The sequence below is a fragment of the Otolemur garnettii genome, unplaced genomic scaffold, assembly GCF_000181295.1.
Source record: "Otolemur garnettii isolate 467f Iridium unplaced genomic scaffold, OtoGar3 scaffold00128, whole genome shotgun sequence".
Lineage (NCBI taxonomy): Eukaryota > Metazoa > Chordata > Mammalia > Primates > Galagidae > Otolemur > Otolemur garnettii.
In genome coordinates this window covers 763,618-780,025 of record NW_003852523.1, presented here as the reverse complement: position 1 = coordinate 780,025, position 16,408 = coordinate 763,618, and the positions used below count along the sequence as shown (strand labels likewise).

The window sequence follows — 16,408 nt, the reverse complement described above, 5'->3', positions numbered from 1 at the left end:
CATTGTTACAAAGGGGTCATGACCCACAGGTTGGGAACTGCTGCTCTAGAATACCAATTCCCTGGGAACAGTACCAGGACGTGTCCTCACACCAGGCCCTGCACCTAGTAGGTGCTTCATAAATACTGTGCATGAACCATGGCCGGGTCACTGCTCATGGCAACGCAACTGTCACGTCTCTCCTTCCTACATGCCCTGTCTCAATTTTAGAGAAAGCTAAAATATTGACTTAGTTTTCTTTTTGGTGTAACGATTCCCTTTATATTTGTCACTGTAGTTTTGGTTATACCATCTGTTAGAACGATGGAAAATATTGAGAAGTCTGCAACCGAAGAAACAATCTCTTCAAGCCCCTCCTGTTAGGCCCCTTGGTATTGGTGCCCCAGGATTTTACAAATGTTTTGCTTAGCATTCTGTTACAAAACTGCAAATAATTTTTAGGACCATTTGCTTCCACGTAATTCACATCCAGGTTGCCTCTGCCCTTCCTAAAGGGAGCCCATGTTCCTGTATTTAGAGAGCATAAGGCTCTGTGTAAAAGGAAGCATTGTGATTTAGGCAGGTGGATGGTCCCTTAGACGAAGAAACAAAAGCTGGTGGAACATAGTCTGAGTTTCTTTTGCCTGTGGCCGTCTGATATGCATCTTAGAGAATGGGTTTATGTTGCATTATTAAAACCAGTTGTGTAAAGGAGAAAGACTAATGTAAAATGCCCTAAAAAATTTAAGGAGAAGTGACAGTAATCCCCGATGGGCTGCTTATCTCTTTAACTACTAGGATTAAACATGTATTTATCATTTTCCCTGCAGTCATTTAAATAATTTCACAAGCTGGCTCAGAGAATGTGGTTTTCAGTACGAAACTATACATTTAATTAAGCCATGTTTCCCGTATACATTTACATTTTCAAAGACCTGCTATTCTTAACAGTGCTGCTTTTAGGATACGAGAAGAGAAATTCAAATATGACGGCATTTTATTTAGTTAAAATTACCCACAATCAAGTTGACAGAAGAGTGATGTAGAAAAAAAAATCTGGGTGGAATTCATTACCCCTGAAGAGTGACAGTTACCCCATTCGTAACAATATGTTTGGGGTAATGTCAGTTTCTTAGAAAGCTCAAATGTAAAATTTAAGTGCTACTATCAGCATTTTTGTTTGAGTTAAAAACTGCAAAGTTGGGCTATTAACTATGCTTGTGATCTGAACTGATTTCTTAGTTAGCAATGATTTTCATATTCTGACTTATGAAGCATTGCTAAAGACTTTGCCTATGGTTAGAAGAGAAAACTATGAAGTACTTACAACCCGAGGAATACCTCCTTCTGCCTCCTTTCCCTTTGAGTAACTTCTGGGGTTTTTACAAAATGTGTTTTTCTCGACCACCTGTTAACAAATGGATCTACTCTGCTCTGCAGCTTAGCCATAGCCAGTGCTGGCCTGATGGGCAGACTCTTGGTCCCTGCCAGTGGTGGAGACCAAGACGGATAAGATGGATGTTGCAGTGAGGTGTGTGGAGGGTGCTTAGTCTCCTGGACACAGCTTCCCGAAGATTTCACTTTCCATAGTAAAGGAAACTAACACCATCTAACACCATGATTTTACAAGGAATCACCTGTTTTATGCCACTATTGAGAGTGAAATTGTATGATTTGTTGTCTTAGTTCGTTTTCCACTGCTATAGCAGAATACCACAGACCAGGTAAATTAAAAACAATTCAAGCTTATTTGGCTCACAGTTCTGGAGGCTGAGAAGTTCAAAAACATGGTTTGGCTCATCCCATGGTGGAGAATGGGTAGAAGGCACTGCTCAAGTCAGGGTGAAAATGGGGCAGAACTTCCCCTGTTTACAGGAGGCCACTCCAGTAAGAACCAGCCCACTCCTACAGTGGCAATGTTAACGCCATTCATGAGGGCTCAGTCCTAATCACCTCCTCAGGGTCCCACGTCCTGACCCAGTTACCTGCAAGTAAGTTTCATGGCACTTGTGGAATGTCATAGAATGGTAGAGGAAGAGGCATGGAAGGAGCGTTGAAGGTCATCTGGTTACACAGTGTCAGACTAATGCCTCCCTGGCCCCACTTTCCTCTATTGGGACAGCCTAAAACTGGTGTTTAGTATTTAAACAACTTAGTCACTTAACGGTTTAGCTGCTTAACACAAAGTGGTGCTGACATGCAGGAGCACATTGTGTCCTGTCTGTGCTCACCACGTGTATGCTCCTTAGGCCACCTTAGGCCACCTGAGTGACTTTGCGACCGTTCTTCCTCATGGAGTTTTCTTTCTGGGCTCTGGCACCCCAGGAATCTCATCACATCCACCCCAGCGCATCCCCACACCAGCACACTTTCCAATGTATTTACTAAATAAACATAGGTAAAGAATGAATTTGTGCAAGGAGAGAACGTGATCTCTCCTGTCTTCTTTGGTGATGTTGGGAGTTAACCTTCTTGGTCTTACCAAATAGGAGTCTATACTCCATGTTCCCACACCAAGCAGGTTCCCAGTGTGATGAAGAGCCAGCAGGTCTCAATGTCCTGCAGGATTCCACGTCACTGACAGCTCTATACTGACGAATTGACTCCAATTCAAGCCTTTGGCATCAGTGACCTCATCATTCCATATGAAACCAATGAAATAGAAAAGTTTATATTGGGGCCATATATTGCCTAATAGCCAGAGTGACCTGTGGACCTTATCCCAGTACTGGGTCTGCAGGCAGACGCCAGCTGCCATTTACGCATGGGATCTTTCTGCATTGTCCTTTCTATCTCTATTGGGCAAGACACTTGTCGTCTTGTGTTGGATTACCTGGAAAGAGAGGTACAGATGGAGATTAGCTTTTGATACTTCTCCTAGTCAGGAAAAAACAAGTCTTTTCAGGGGACCCTACACTTTGGGACATCTACAATGTGTAGCCCTCACAGGGGAGCAGAATCCTCTTTGGTATGCAGACTTTGCTTTTGACAGTGGGAGGGAGCCAAGGTTTGTCTAGTATCTGTCTATATCATGGCCTCTGCTAGGGCCTTTCACCTGCACCTCTCTCTCTCTATGTCCATAGATCTTCTATTCTCAAATGGCGAGAGGTAATTCCAACCCATTTAAAACAGAAGTAATTTTGTGAAATGGAAATTCCAAATGACCATATCAAAAAATGAACAAGGGTTGGTGCTTGTAGCTCAGTGGTTAGGATGCTGGCCACATGCACCGGGGATGGTGGGTTCAAATTCAGCCTGGGCCTGCCAAACAACAATGACAACTACAATAAAAAAAAATAGCTGGGCATTGTAGTGGGCACCTGTAGGCTCAGCTACTTGGGAGGCTGAGGCAAGAGAATCGCTTAAGCCCAAGAGTTTGAGGTTGCTGTGAACTGTAACACCATGGAACTCTACCAAGGATGACATAGTGAGACTCTGTCTCAAAAAAAAAAAGAAAATTAACAAATTGTCACTGGACTTTTGACATATCGCAATTTGTAAGAAGTGGGAAAATGAAGAAATGAGCACAGTGGATTTACCAACTAACATTTATTAAGCACTTAATGTCAGGAAGTAAGTTTTATACATATTAGCTCATTCAGCAGATAAAATTTAACTAAAAATCTAAGTGTTTATATAAAACATGAATGTTTGATTTTGACATGAAAATGTTTATTTGTAAACAAACTATACACCGACACTGTCCCTGTTTACTGGGCTCCCAGAAAATAGTAGCCTGAGAGTCTTAGTTGCATCATTACCTTATTCAGAGTAGGAATTGTTGCCTACAAAATTTTCCTACTATCCAGAGGTAGCCAGATTTATGCTTTCTTTTGTCTTGGTGCCTGTTTGTATTTTATTTGTTGTTTATTTATTTATTGGGGAGTTTTCATGGGATATCTGTTGGCCCTTTTGCATTATTTTACTTACTTGAAAGAAAAATCCAGCAAACACATGGGTTGTGGCAGGTTGTATAAGGTTGTATAGGGTTGTGGCACAGTGTGGTGGGTTATAAAGGATTGCAGAGGATTGCGGCAGGTTGTAGAGGGTTCTGATGGGTTGTAGAGGGTTGTGGCATGTTTTAGAGGATTATAGAGGGTGTGGTGGGTTGTAGAGGGTTGTGGCAGATTGTGGTGGGTTGTAGAGGGTTGTGGAGGGTTGTGAAGGGTTGTAGAGGGTTGTGGCATGTTGTAGAGGGTTGTAGCAGGTTGTAGAGGGTTGTGACGGGTTGTAGAGGGTTGTGACGGGTTGTAGAGGGTTGTGACAGGTTGTAGAGGATTGTGATGGGTTGTAGAAGATTGTAGCAGGTTGTAGAGGGTTGTGGAGGGTGGTAGAGGGTTGTGGTGGGTTGTAGAGGGTTGTGGCAGGTTGTAGAGGATTGTGACGGGTTGTAGAGGATTGTAGCAGGTTGTAGAGGGTTGTGGAGGGTGGTAGAGGGTTGTGGTGGGTTGTAGAGGGTTGTGGCAGGTTGTAGAGGGTTGTAGACAGTGACCAGCACAGCCTGAGCTGGTGCCTCACACTGAGGTACCTGGAAGAAGAGGCATAGGGGAGAAGCAGCATTCAGAAGTTGTGGTGGGAGCATATTCTCAGGAGATAACACAAAGAAGGGGGTGAGGAAGGCCGAATAGGCAGAGGGGGAGCCAATTCATGGCCACAGAAGTCTCCAGTTTAACTTGAATGGGTTGGGCCTTTGGATCCTCCTTTGACCAGTCCTCCCCTATGGGCCACAGATGAGGCAGTTCCCTGTGGCTCAGGATGACACCAAGTATGAAGGTCAGCGGAGGATATTTCCAGCTGCCTGGTGGTGTAAGACATTGGCCCTCCAGAGGGCATCTGGAGAGAGCTCTGGTTGTCTATTTGAAGTGGCCTCAGGGGAGAACATGATGGGAGAAGAGTCCCCAGCTGATCTCATAGCTTCCCCCACCCCAGAGCTACGCTATTCAAAGCCACACCTCACCCTCATATGTACTGGGCAGGTTCAATCTTATTATTCTAAAATGAGTCCAATTATCCTTGCAAATAGTATTAATTTCTCTTTTTTTCTTTTTTTGAGACGGGGCCTCATTCTTGTTCAGGCTGGTCTCAACTCCTGAGCTCAAGCAGTCTACCCGTCTCAGCCTTCCAGAGTGCTAGGAATGTAGGCATGAGCCACTGTACCTGGCTAAATAGTGTTAATTTCTTCATCTCTTTCTTACCAAACCATGTTCATTAACTGTGTGCAAAGTGATGGACACGTGCATTTTATCACACAGCTTAGTAGCAAACCCACCACACTACAGTGGCCTGTAACTCCTCTGTCCTCCACCACTGAGAAGGACTAATGGGGACGGGGACGGGCAGGCCAGTCTGTGGGCGCTGCCTCTGATCCCTGCCCAGGTGAGGGAGACTGCTTTGCCGTGCTCAGTTCTAAGGTGAGAAAACAAATTCTAGAAACCTTTGTCAGAAAGACTGAATCCTGGTCTGCTGGCTCCTCGCCCTGTGTCTTTGGTCAAGTGACAACCCCCTGAATTTCCACATTGTTTTCTACAAAGTAGAACCTATACTTACCTAGAAGAGCTGTTTGTTGTCCACAAAAGTAAATGAAATATTAATAATACCTGGAGTCACATAAGATGGCTTGGTACAGGTGCTTAATAAATGCTGCTTTCATCCCTACCAGTGCAGCCCTTTCCAAGTATCTGGGGCATTTTTCCTCTCTTACCAGTATGTGACTGGACATGACCTGCTTTTAGAAGGTCACAAATAAGCACAGATGAGTGAAAAGTAGGTCTTAATTGTTTATTTATAAATCTTTGGTTTTGGGGTTCTGGAAGTTGCGTTTCATTTGTTCATATAAACAACACTCTAGTCTAGCCCTAGTTATTGAATACATCATAGGAGCTCAATGGATGAATTAAAAATCCAAATGTGTGTGGACAGGTTGCTGACATTTTATTTGTAAAAGTCAAAAGAAAAACTATTTAAATGAAAAGATCAGGAGAACAGTTTTTAAAAACATATAAATTGTGCATCCGCTAATATTAACTTGGGAAGTCTGTGTGGAAACAGAATTATGTATATTATGCGATTTAAGCGAAGGAAACAGGGTCTATTACATTGGCATCCTTTACACATGTACATTTTAACACAGTTTAATTATATAGGTAAGGCACATACCTGGTGAACCAGAAGAAACTAGGAGAAAATCAAAACAGAAACCACAGACTGGTGGAACTGATGCTTTCGTCAGTTTTCTTAATTGTTACTACCTGTTTTCAGTAAAATTTGCATTGTTGATTCGACACTATTGTCTGACATCCAACTGCGCTTTTTAAAATGCTTTATATATGATCTTAAGTTTTAATTAAAAAAAACTAAAGTAATAGTGCCAGCAAATCAGGACCTTGTCCTCAGGGGGCTTGCGTCTTAGTGGGGAAGCTGGATAGCAATGGATGCAAAATATACAAAGTACCACCCAATAGTGGTATGTACCTGGGGCAGAGGCTGAAGGCTAATCTGTTAAAAGTTAAGATTCAAGATAAATGAACATTTTGTGTACTTTTTTTTTTTGGAGACAGAGTCTTACTCTGTTGCCCAGGCTAGAGTGTCATGGTATCACAGCTTACAGCAACCTCAAACTCCCAGGCTCAAGCAATCCTCCTACTTCAGCCTTCTGAGTAGCTGAGACTACAGGCGTCCTCCGTAATGCCTGGCTAGTTTTTCTATTTACAGTAGAGACGGGGTCTCCCTCCACCTCAGGCTGGTCTTAAACTCCTGAGCTCAAGGGATCTACCCACCTAGGCCTCCCTGAGTGCTAGGCTTACAGGAGTGAGCCACTGCGCTTGGCCCTTTGTGTATAAATTATGATGTTAGGATGGTGCCTCATTTTTCAATATGTCCTTCTCTCTATATACTATTTTGAGAAATTCTGAATTATTTCATTTTAGTTGAGCCTCATGATTATTTCTCAGAACAACCTCCTGGGGCCAGGCTGATTGTGCTGCAAACATGGCAGGTGCATTTTCCTTACTGGTGCATTTCTGTGCTCTCTCTCTGCAGTGTTCAGTGAAGACCTACACTCCAGCCTCTACTTTGTCAATGCATCTCTGCAAGAGGTAGTGTTTGCCAGCACCACGGGGACTCTGGTGCCCTGCCCTGCTGCAGGCATCCCTCCTGTGACTCTCAGATGGTACCTAGCCACGGGCGAGGAGATCTACGATGTCCCCGGGATCCGCCACGTCCACCCCAACGGCACTCTCCAAATTTTCCCCTGCCCTCCTTCAAGCTTCAGTACCTTAATCCATGATAATACTTATTATTGCACAGCTGAAAATCCTTCAGGGAAAATTAGAAGTCAGGATGTCCACATCAAGGCTGGTGAGTACAGCTCTTTGGCTTTGTTCCCTCCTTGCCTGCTTAGGGGTGGGGGTGGGGGCCGATGGTGTTGTCAGGCTGAGAATCAGTGGCAGCCCCGTCTGATCCTGTCGAGGATGTCTGTGAGGTCTTAGAGTGAACCCGGTCTGGGTTTCAGGCTGCCTCTCCTGTTTGACAGTAGTGATTATCAGGCTGGTAAAGTTCTAACTCTATCCCAACCTTGTCACGTTTTGACTAGTTGATACTCTTACTCTGATTCCCAGCGTCTCCCACACCCACTGGACTGAATTTACCTTCTCCTCTGGTTTCGTCCCTCTCCCTCCCCTAAGCCCATCCCAGGGAAGAAGAAAGGGAGAAAAAGAGACAAATGGCTGAGCTGGAATAAAACCACACCATCAATGTGTCCTGTAACGGAAATAGCATCAGTCTAATATCCTTGAATTCCTTGGGAAAGAAGAAGGCTATTTTCACATTTTTGACTATAGAACATGTTGCCGTAATGTTGTCAATGCATAAATCCCGAATTGGCTGTGTTCCTTTTAACAACATATTGTGTCTTTTTAAATCACCATTGCTATACGTCAACCCAGAAATACAGCCTGAGATGCACAGACATCAAAGGCGACACATACAGGACATATTGTGTGGTTCGATAGATTTAACAAAACCCTGCAAAACAAACTCACAGCTTGACTTCTGTTAGAAAACAACATTTTAGAAAACAGCATTTTAATTTTTTTTTTTAAGCCTAGCTCTGAAATACTCGCGTAGACTGACATCATGTAACGGCAGGGCAAATGTGGCTTTGATTGTTTCTTATACACCAGGGAGCTGGGGGAGCTTTGCAATAATTTCTGCAGTAAGCGAACAGGTGCTGGAAGAAGACATCCCAACCAGAGGAAAATACAAGATGTTTCTGAATTCCTACATACGATCTCTTTGATGTAAGCAATCAAACATTACACTGTGACTTGTGCCGTCAGCTAGTCATTTTCCCAACTATATTCTGATTTCCCTGACATGCTCATGAATTCCAAGACATGCACAAGAATTCACTTAACAAAGGGGAAGAAAAGATTGGCTTTAATCAAGATTTATGAAAATTTGATATGTCAAATAATTATAATAAAGCAAGTGGGATTTACACAGGGCCCTCTAAACCTGACAAACAGCAAGAGATAGTGAATGCTTTTTACTTGACAGACTGAACATTTTAACGATATGTTATAAAACAGATTTATAATCTTCAAAACAATACTTACAGAGAAACCTGAAATTTCCAACAGCTATATCTGTACATATTAATCCATTATTTCTGTCTTGGGTTTCTTGTTACATGGAAGAATTAAATGTTTACTCCTGTTCTAACAGCTGTTTTGTAGATTTGTCATAGAATTGATTGGTTTGCATGGCACTGGGAGTTTTGGAAGGATGGGAATTGCAGCTCCTTGTCTGGCATCTGTGCTAACCGCCTCCTTCTGCACAGCTGTGCTTTTTCTGTTTATGTCCCCACATTCTCGACATCTGAGTCCCTGTGGAATATGAGGCCAGCCTAGGGAAGGTTGTCAGTATCAACATATGAGATGGGCAATCAGGATGCCCCCCCCCCAAATTTCTTTTCTCATTGAATTTTGCTTTCTATTGTGAACACATTATTGTTATAATAATCTTTCAGATTGTGTATGGAATGCATGAAAATCTGGGCTGAGCACTGTAGCTCACGCCTCTGATCCCAGCACTTTGGGAGGCCAAAGGGGGAGGATTGCTTGGGTTCAGGAGTTTGAGACCAGCCTGAGCAACACAGCAAGACTCCATCTCTACAAAAAATAGAAAATTAGCTGGACATGGTGGCTCATACCTGTAGTCACAGCTACTCGGGAGGCTGAGGTAGAAAGATTGTTGGAACCCGAGAGTTTGAGGTTGTAGTGAGCTCTGCTGAAGCTACTGTGCTGTAGGTTGGGTGACAGAGTAGGACTCAGTAAGAAAGAAGGAAGGAAAGGAGGGAGAAAAATGTAGTTTCATCAAGTTCTTCATCTCCCACCTGTGGCGTATAAAGTTTTGGCTTGCCTTTAACAGTTGGCCAGTCTCCTGACCAGTTTTCTACCACCAAGTCCCCTAACTCTACTGAGTGTCTGTACAGCCCTGTGAATCCTTGTTGGATATGGAGTTGAATTACTCTCCCCTATTGCTATAGTCATGACTCCTGCTGCAATAGTCTTGAATAAATGCTTCCTTGCCTTTTTAATGGTGCTTGAATAACTTTTCTTTAACAACAAACTATAGTACAACCATACAGGGGAGTTATTACTTAGCAATCGAAAGAAATGAACTATCAAGTTTGGAAAAGATGTGGAGGAAATGTAAATGCATATTATTAAATTTTAAAAAATCTGAAAAAGCTTCACACTGTATGGCTCCACCTAGAAGTTGTTCTGGAAGAGGAAAATTATAGAGATATTGGGAAGATCAGTAGTTGTTTGGGGTTACTGGGGCAGGAGGGCTGAGTCATGGGAACACTGGAGGTTTGAGGGCAGTGGCACTATTCTGTATGACCCTGTGATGTGCGTCCATGACCTCATGCACAGATCTGAATGGCACAGAGTGGAACTCCGTGCAAACCACAGGCTTTAGTTAACACTAGCGTATCCATATAAGTTCATTAATTGTGACAGAGGTGTCACCTAAAGAAAGATGCCAATAATGAGAGAAATTAGAGAGGGGTGAGGACAGTGAGTGTACGAGAACTGTTTGTGAAATTTTTATTTAAATCTAACTGCTCTAAAAGGTCAAATCTATTCAAAAATATTGAATAGTACGTCAAGTAACTTAATGTAAACATTAAACCCTAAGGTAAAGGATAGTGGGACTAAAAATAAAAATTAGAGAAATGCTGGCCAGAATTTTCCAAATTTGATGAAAACTGTAAGCCCATAGATTCAAGGAGTTCAATAAACCCAAAGTTCAAAGCATTCAAAGAAAAACACACCAAGAAATATTATAATAACATTGTTCAGAACCAGGGATAGAGAGAAAATATTACAAACAACCACAAAAGAAAGGCTTACAGCACACAGAGGAACATGGAGAAGGATGACAGCAGATTTCTGGTCAAATTAATACGGAGAAACAGTGAAGAACCATCTTTAAAATATGTTATTGATCTGGAAATATATAATTCTATACCCAGTGGAAACATTTTTTAAACTAATGGTGAAATAAAAGCTTCCTCAGATACACAAAAGCAGAAAATTCATTAGCAGCTGAACCTCAATATAGAAATCTTAAAGAAAGTCCTTCAATCAGAAGAAAAGTAACATCTAATTGGATTTTGGCTCTACTCAAAGGAACAAAGTTCAGTGAAAATGGTAAAAATCATTTTTTAAAAATATAACATCTTTTAAAAGATAATTGATTAAAAATAACAATGTTTTGTGAAGTCTGTAACATAGGTAGAAGTAAAATACATGACAACAACAGCATTAAGACCCACAATAAGGACGTGGGGATATAATACATGAGGTTCGTTGGTTGTGTGTGACGTTGTGTAATATCACTTGAATATAAAGGGTGATGAGTTACGTATGTATACTATAAAACCTAAAGCAACACGAAAATAACAAAACAAAGAGTTATAGCTAATAAACCCAGAAAGGAGAGAAAACAGAATCACTAAAAAAAATTCAACACAAAGCAAAGAATAGGAAAAAGAAACAAGGAACAGATGGTAAAAATAGCAATCAAATGGCACGGGGACAGATTCAAACCGAACCACGTCAATATCTGAACTAAATGTAAATGCTCCAGTAATCTCACTTACACACCAGAGATTTCTCGATTGGATTTAATATTGTTTAAAAGAAATACTTTTTAAATACAAATATATTGTATTCATCAAAAAATCTGAATTAAAGCGTTATGAGTGGTCCGAGGTGCAGATCCCGTTTTCGCCTTTTTCACGTGCCTATCCGGTTTTCCCAGCATCACTCATTGAACGGGTATTCTTTCCCCAGTGTATGTTTTTATTTGAAGACGGTTTTATCGCTGGGTTCTCTTTTCCAATCAGTAGGTCCGTGTCTCTGTTTTTGTGCTAGTGCCAGCCTGCTTTGGTTCCTGTAGCCTCGTAGTATACCTTGAAGTCTGTCTGGTAAAGTGATGCCTCCCAATTTGTTCTTATTACTTAATGTGGCATTGGCTATTAATTCATGATGGATAATAAGGCATGAAACTAGAAGAATTCTAGAAGGAAATGTTGGAAAACATTCGTATAGATATTAGCTTAGGGAAAGAATTTATGAAAAACGCCAAAGTAATCACCACAACAATAAAAATAAACAAATGGGACCTGTTAAAAAGTTTTTGCACAGCTAAGGACACAATTAATCTAGTAAATAGCCTTCAGAATGGGAGAATATATTTGCAAGTTATATCTCTGATACAGTGCTGATAACCAGAATCTACGAAGAACTCAAGCAAATCAGCAAGAAAAAAATCAAACAACCCATTAAAAAGTGGGCAAAAGACAGAACAGAAACTTTTCAAATGAAGATAGACTAATGGCCAACACAAAAAAGTTCAACATCTTTAATCAGGAGTCCTCAAACTTTTTAAACAGGGGGCCAGTTCACTGTCCCTCAGACCGTTGGAGGGCCGGACTGCGGGCCCTGGGATGAGTTGGCTGCTAAGCAGGACAAGCAGCGGTGGCAAAAATACCTGGAGGGCCGGATAAATGTCCTCTGTGGGCCATAGTTTGAGGAAACCTGTCTTTAATTATTAAGGATATGTAAATCAAAACCACAATGAGATATTACCTAATTCCAGTGAAACATTAAAATGATTTAAAACAAGTGCTCAGGTAGATGCAAAAAAAAAAAAAAAAAAAAAAAAGATGTGCTTATACATGGTTGGGGGATGGCAGACTACGGGACCCCTGAGGAAAGTAGCATGGCAGTACCTCAAACAACTAAAAGTAGATCTACCATTTGGTCCAGCAAGCCCTCTACTAGGTATTTACCCAAGGGAAAAAAAAAGACATATACAAAAGATACTTACACTCTAATAATTTTAGCAGCACAATTTACAATTGAAAAAATGTGAAAACAACTCAAGTGCCCATTTAATACAGGAGTATGTTAATAAAATATGGTGTCTGTATACCATGGAGTACTACTGAGTCATCAAAAATGGTGATCCAGCATCTTTTGTAACAACCTAGATGTAACTGGAGACCATTCTTCTAAGTGATGAATCACAGGTGTGGAAAAACAGACACCAAATGTACTCAATACTAAATTGGAATGAGTTGATCAATACTTAATTGCTCATATGGAAGTAAAAATGAACAGAAATCAAGTAGCTGGAAGGGGCAGGAGGAGTTGGGTAAATTTGTACCTAACTAGTCCAGTGCACACATTCTGGGTAAAGGGGACAATCATAACTTTGACTTACAATATACAAAAGCAAATTATGTAACCAAAACATGTGTAGCCCTGTAGTATTCTGAAATAAAGTGTTCAAAGAAAGCTAGGGTAGCCACATTAATATTAAGCAAAACATTTTTCAAAGAAAAAAATATTGCCAGGGCTAAAAAGGTCATTTCATAATGTAAAAGGGTCCAAGTACAAGTAAGAGGATTTCACCATTCTAAATGTTTGTGTGTCTAACAAAAGCATTTTAAAATATATGAAGTAAAAATTTACAGAACTACAATGAGAAACAGACCAATAAAAGACTATTCTCGGAGACTTTAATATCCTTCTTCATGTAATTGATAGAAGAAATAGAAAACTAGTAGGGGTAAAAAAACAAAACTGATATTATCAATCTACTGGCCCCAATTAACATTTAAATAAAGATCATTCTATCAGGCGGTGCCTGTGGCTCAAAAGCATAGGGCACTGACCCCAAATGCTGGAGGTGGTGGGTTCAAACCCAGCCCCAGGCAAAAACTGCAAAAAAAAAATAAATAAAAAATAAAGATTATTCTATTCAACAATAGCTCAATACAGTTTCTTTTATTGGACACACAGACATTTAGTAATACCATAGCAACAGAAGAAATCTCAGATGCATATTTTAAAAATTCAATTTATACAATCTATGTTGTTGAAATTAAGTTAGGAATTACATTATCTCTGGAAAATCACCAAGCATTTGAATACTAAATAACCCACTTCTCAATAATCTTACTTGTGAATAAAATCTGATAGAATCTACAAGTGAGTTTATCAGGATTGCAGCATACAAAATCAACACTCATTCATATATGCGATTTATAGGTAGAAATTTTAAAAAATAGTTTCTAGTAGAAAAAAAAATGAATGCTTAGGAATACTTTGAGCCAGAATGTGCAAGACCTGTAAACTGGAAATTACAAAACATTGCTGAGATAACTTAAAGAAGATGGGAATAATAGGAGAAATACGTTTTTCTTTGTTTTCATGGTTTGGAAGATTCAGTGTTGTGGTTAGTTCCTCCCAAAATGATTTATAGATTTAACATGAACCCTGTGGAAACACAGCCAGACTTTTTGTACAAATAGAAATTGACAAGTTGATTCTAAAATTTATATGGCTATTCAGAAATCTTGGAATAGCTGAAATAACCTTGAAAAATGAGCAGTTATTGAGAATGGCTAGTGCACCCTGATTAGCAATTATAAAAACATAGGTAATGTGCAGAATGGAGTTCAGAAATAGGCCCACATAAATATAGACAACTAAAAATTGGCCAATTCAGTGAAAAATGTGTAAAGTCTTTTGAACAAATGATGCTAGAAAAATTGTATATCCATCTATAAAAAGTTGAGCTTCAATTCATACCTTGCGCCATACACAAAACTTAACTGAAAATCAAACACAGATCTAACTATAAACTCAAAACTATAAAACCTTTTAAGAAAAGTGTGAGAAAATTTTTGTAACGTCAGGGTAGGTAAAAAAAAACATTAGTTATGTTAATAAAAGCATAGCTTCAATTCATACCTTGTGCTGTACACAAAACTTAACTGAAAATCAAACACAGATCTAACTATAAACTCAAAACTATAAAACCTTTTAAGAAAAATGTGAGAAAATTTTTGTAACGTCAGGGTAGGTAAAGATTACTTAGTTATGTTAATAAAAGCATAGTCCATAAAAATAAATTGCTATATTGTGTTTTATTAAAATGTAAAATTTCTTCTTTTTAAAAACATTGTTAGAAGAATAAAAGACAAGCCCCAGCCTTGGAAGAAAGGCTTCTAAAACAGGTATCTGTTCAAGGAGCATTATCCATAAATGTAATGAAATCTAAAACCTTAATAATGAGGACATAGCCGATCCTATTTGTAAAGATGGATGAGAAGTTTGGAGAGACGTCTTTGCAAAGACGATGTAGATGGCTAGTGAGCTCATTAATTAATGTTTAGCATTATTAAGTCATGCTAAATTAATTACTTATTAATGTTTTAAAAATACAAATTGAAGTCTTAATGAGACAGAACCTGTACACATATAAAATTGGAAAGACTTGCCAGATCCAGTATTGGTGACGGCATGGCACAGCTAGGACAATCATATACTGCTCGTGGGAGTGTGAAAGGGAACTACCTCTCTGGAAAACAGTTTAGCAATTTATTTTTATTTTTATGTTTTACATATACATGTGTTTATTTGTTTAGTAATTTTTTAAAAAGATAAACATAAACCTACCATATATTCCAGCCATTCTATTTTTAGGTGCTTACCCAAAGCGTATGTTCACAAAAGGGCTTTGGCAGGAATATTCTTAGTAGCTTTATTTGTAACAGCCCCAAATGGGTCAAATCCCATCAGCAGGTAAACAATTAAGATGTGGTTTATCCTCACAACTGAAGGCCACTGACAGTGTGAATAGATGGACCACTGTGAAGCTCAATGGCAGGGTGGAGCCTCCACGTAATTACATTGAGTGCTGGAAGCCAGATGGAAAAAGTGTGTGTTGCAGGATTCCACCTGCAGTGTGCAAAGCTCTCGATGTGCCCACTTTCTGGTGGAAAGCACGTTAGTTAGTGGTTGCATGAGAAGGCCGAGTGTGCAGGGAATGGGAAGAAGGGGTGGCAGGGGACGTGTAGACTTTCCAGGTGACGGATCTCTCGTCATCTTGATAGTTCATCTCAGTCCTGATGGTGACCTCCTGTGTGTGGACTTACATCAAAGCTTATCAGTAAACACGCACAGTTATATCTTAATGATGCTGTTTTAAGAAAAAGCAAATAATAACACATGGTCAGCCTGTTTACTTAAGAGACTTGTCTTGCTGTTCCTATGATAAATGTAACTAATAATAACTGTCCGTGTGGTGGGCATCTCTGTACCTCCCGACCCAGACCACAATAACCCTGTTCACTTTCTCTTGCATCCACTTTGCACAAAGTAGCCCTGAACCGTTGGCCACAGGTGACCAACTGGGAGAGAGAGATAAGTTGACCAAGCTGAACTATCAATTCCTTTTCCATCTGAATTGAGAATGACATCTCATGAGAGAGAGTTAATCTCTCCTTAGGATGCTTGGGAACTGCGTGCTGGGTCCTTTTTATCCTCCGTGTGAACTTGGAAAGGAGAGGAGGCCTGTCTGTGGGAAAAGATAAAGGTGAAACCAGAATCAAGAGAGACAAAGGCAGAAAGGGGGTGGGGAGAGGAGAGACAGAGAGAGAGAGAGAGAGAGGGGAGGGGGGGTTCTGTGGTGCCTTCCCAAGGCCCAGGAGCATATTCCTAGTGTCTTTAAAGGGTGTCCCCCTATTTCACCCTGTTTCAGATTCAGGCATCTCAGGTAAACTTTTCTTACCAGCATTCAGAAAGACTCCCATGAATAAAGTGATTATGTGCTAGGAATTGCACCACATACTTTTAAAGATTTTTTATTTTAATCTGTACAGTCATGCAAGGCAGATAATGTTTCTATTTTCAGATGAAGGAAATACTGGCTGCCAGGTGCTGGTAGGCATTTAGGTGAGAACAGCTCAGGTGTAAGGCACTGCCGGGTGCTGGTGGGCATTTACCTGAGAGCAGCTCAGGTGTAAGGCACTGCCAGGTGCTGGTGGGCGTTTACTTGAGAGCAG

General features: G+C 40.4%; 1 protein-coding gene across 1 annotated transcript in view; it reads left to right on the top strand.

Moving 5' to 3' along the window:
• Positions 1–16,408, top strand: part of DSCAM (DS cell adhesion molecule) — a gene marked incomplete at its 5' end in the record, with an annotated part of 730,460 nt that overhangs the window by 105,639 nt on the left and 608,413 nt on the right. The window contains one exon of the mRNA XM_012810262.1: positions 7,018–7,335. Coding sequence (XP_012665716.1) covers positions 7,018–7,335 — 318 coding nt within the window. The remainder of the gene's footprint in view (positions 1–7,017; positions 7,336–16,408) is intronic.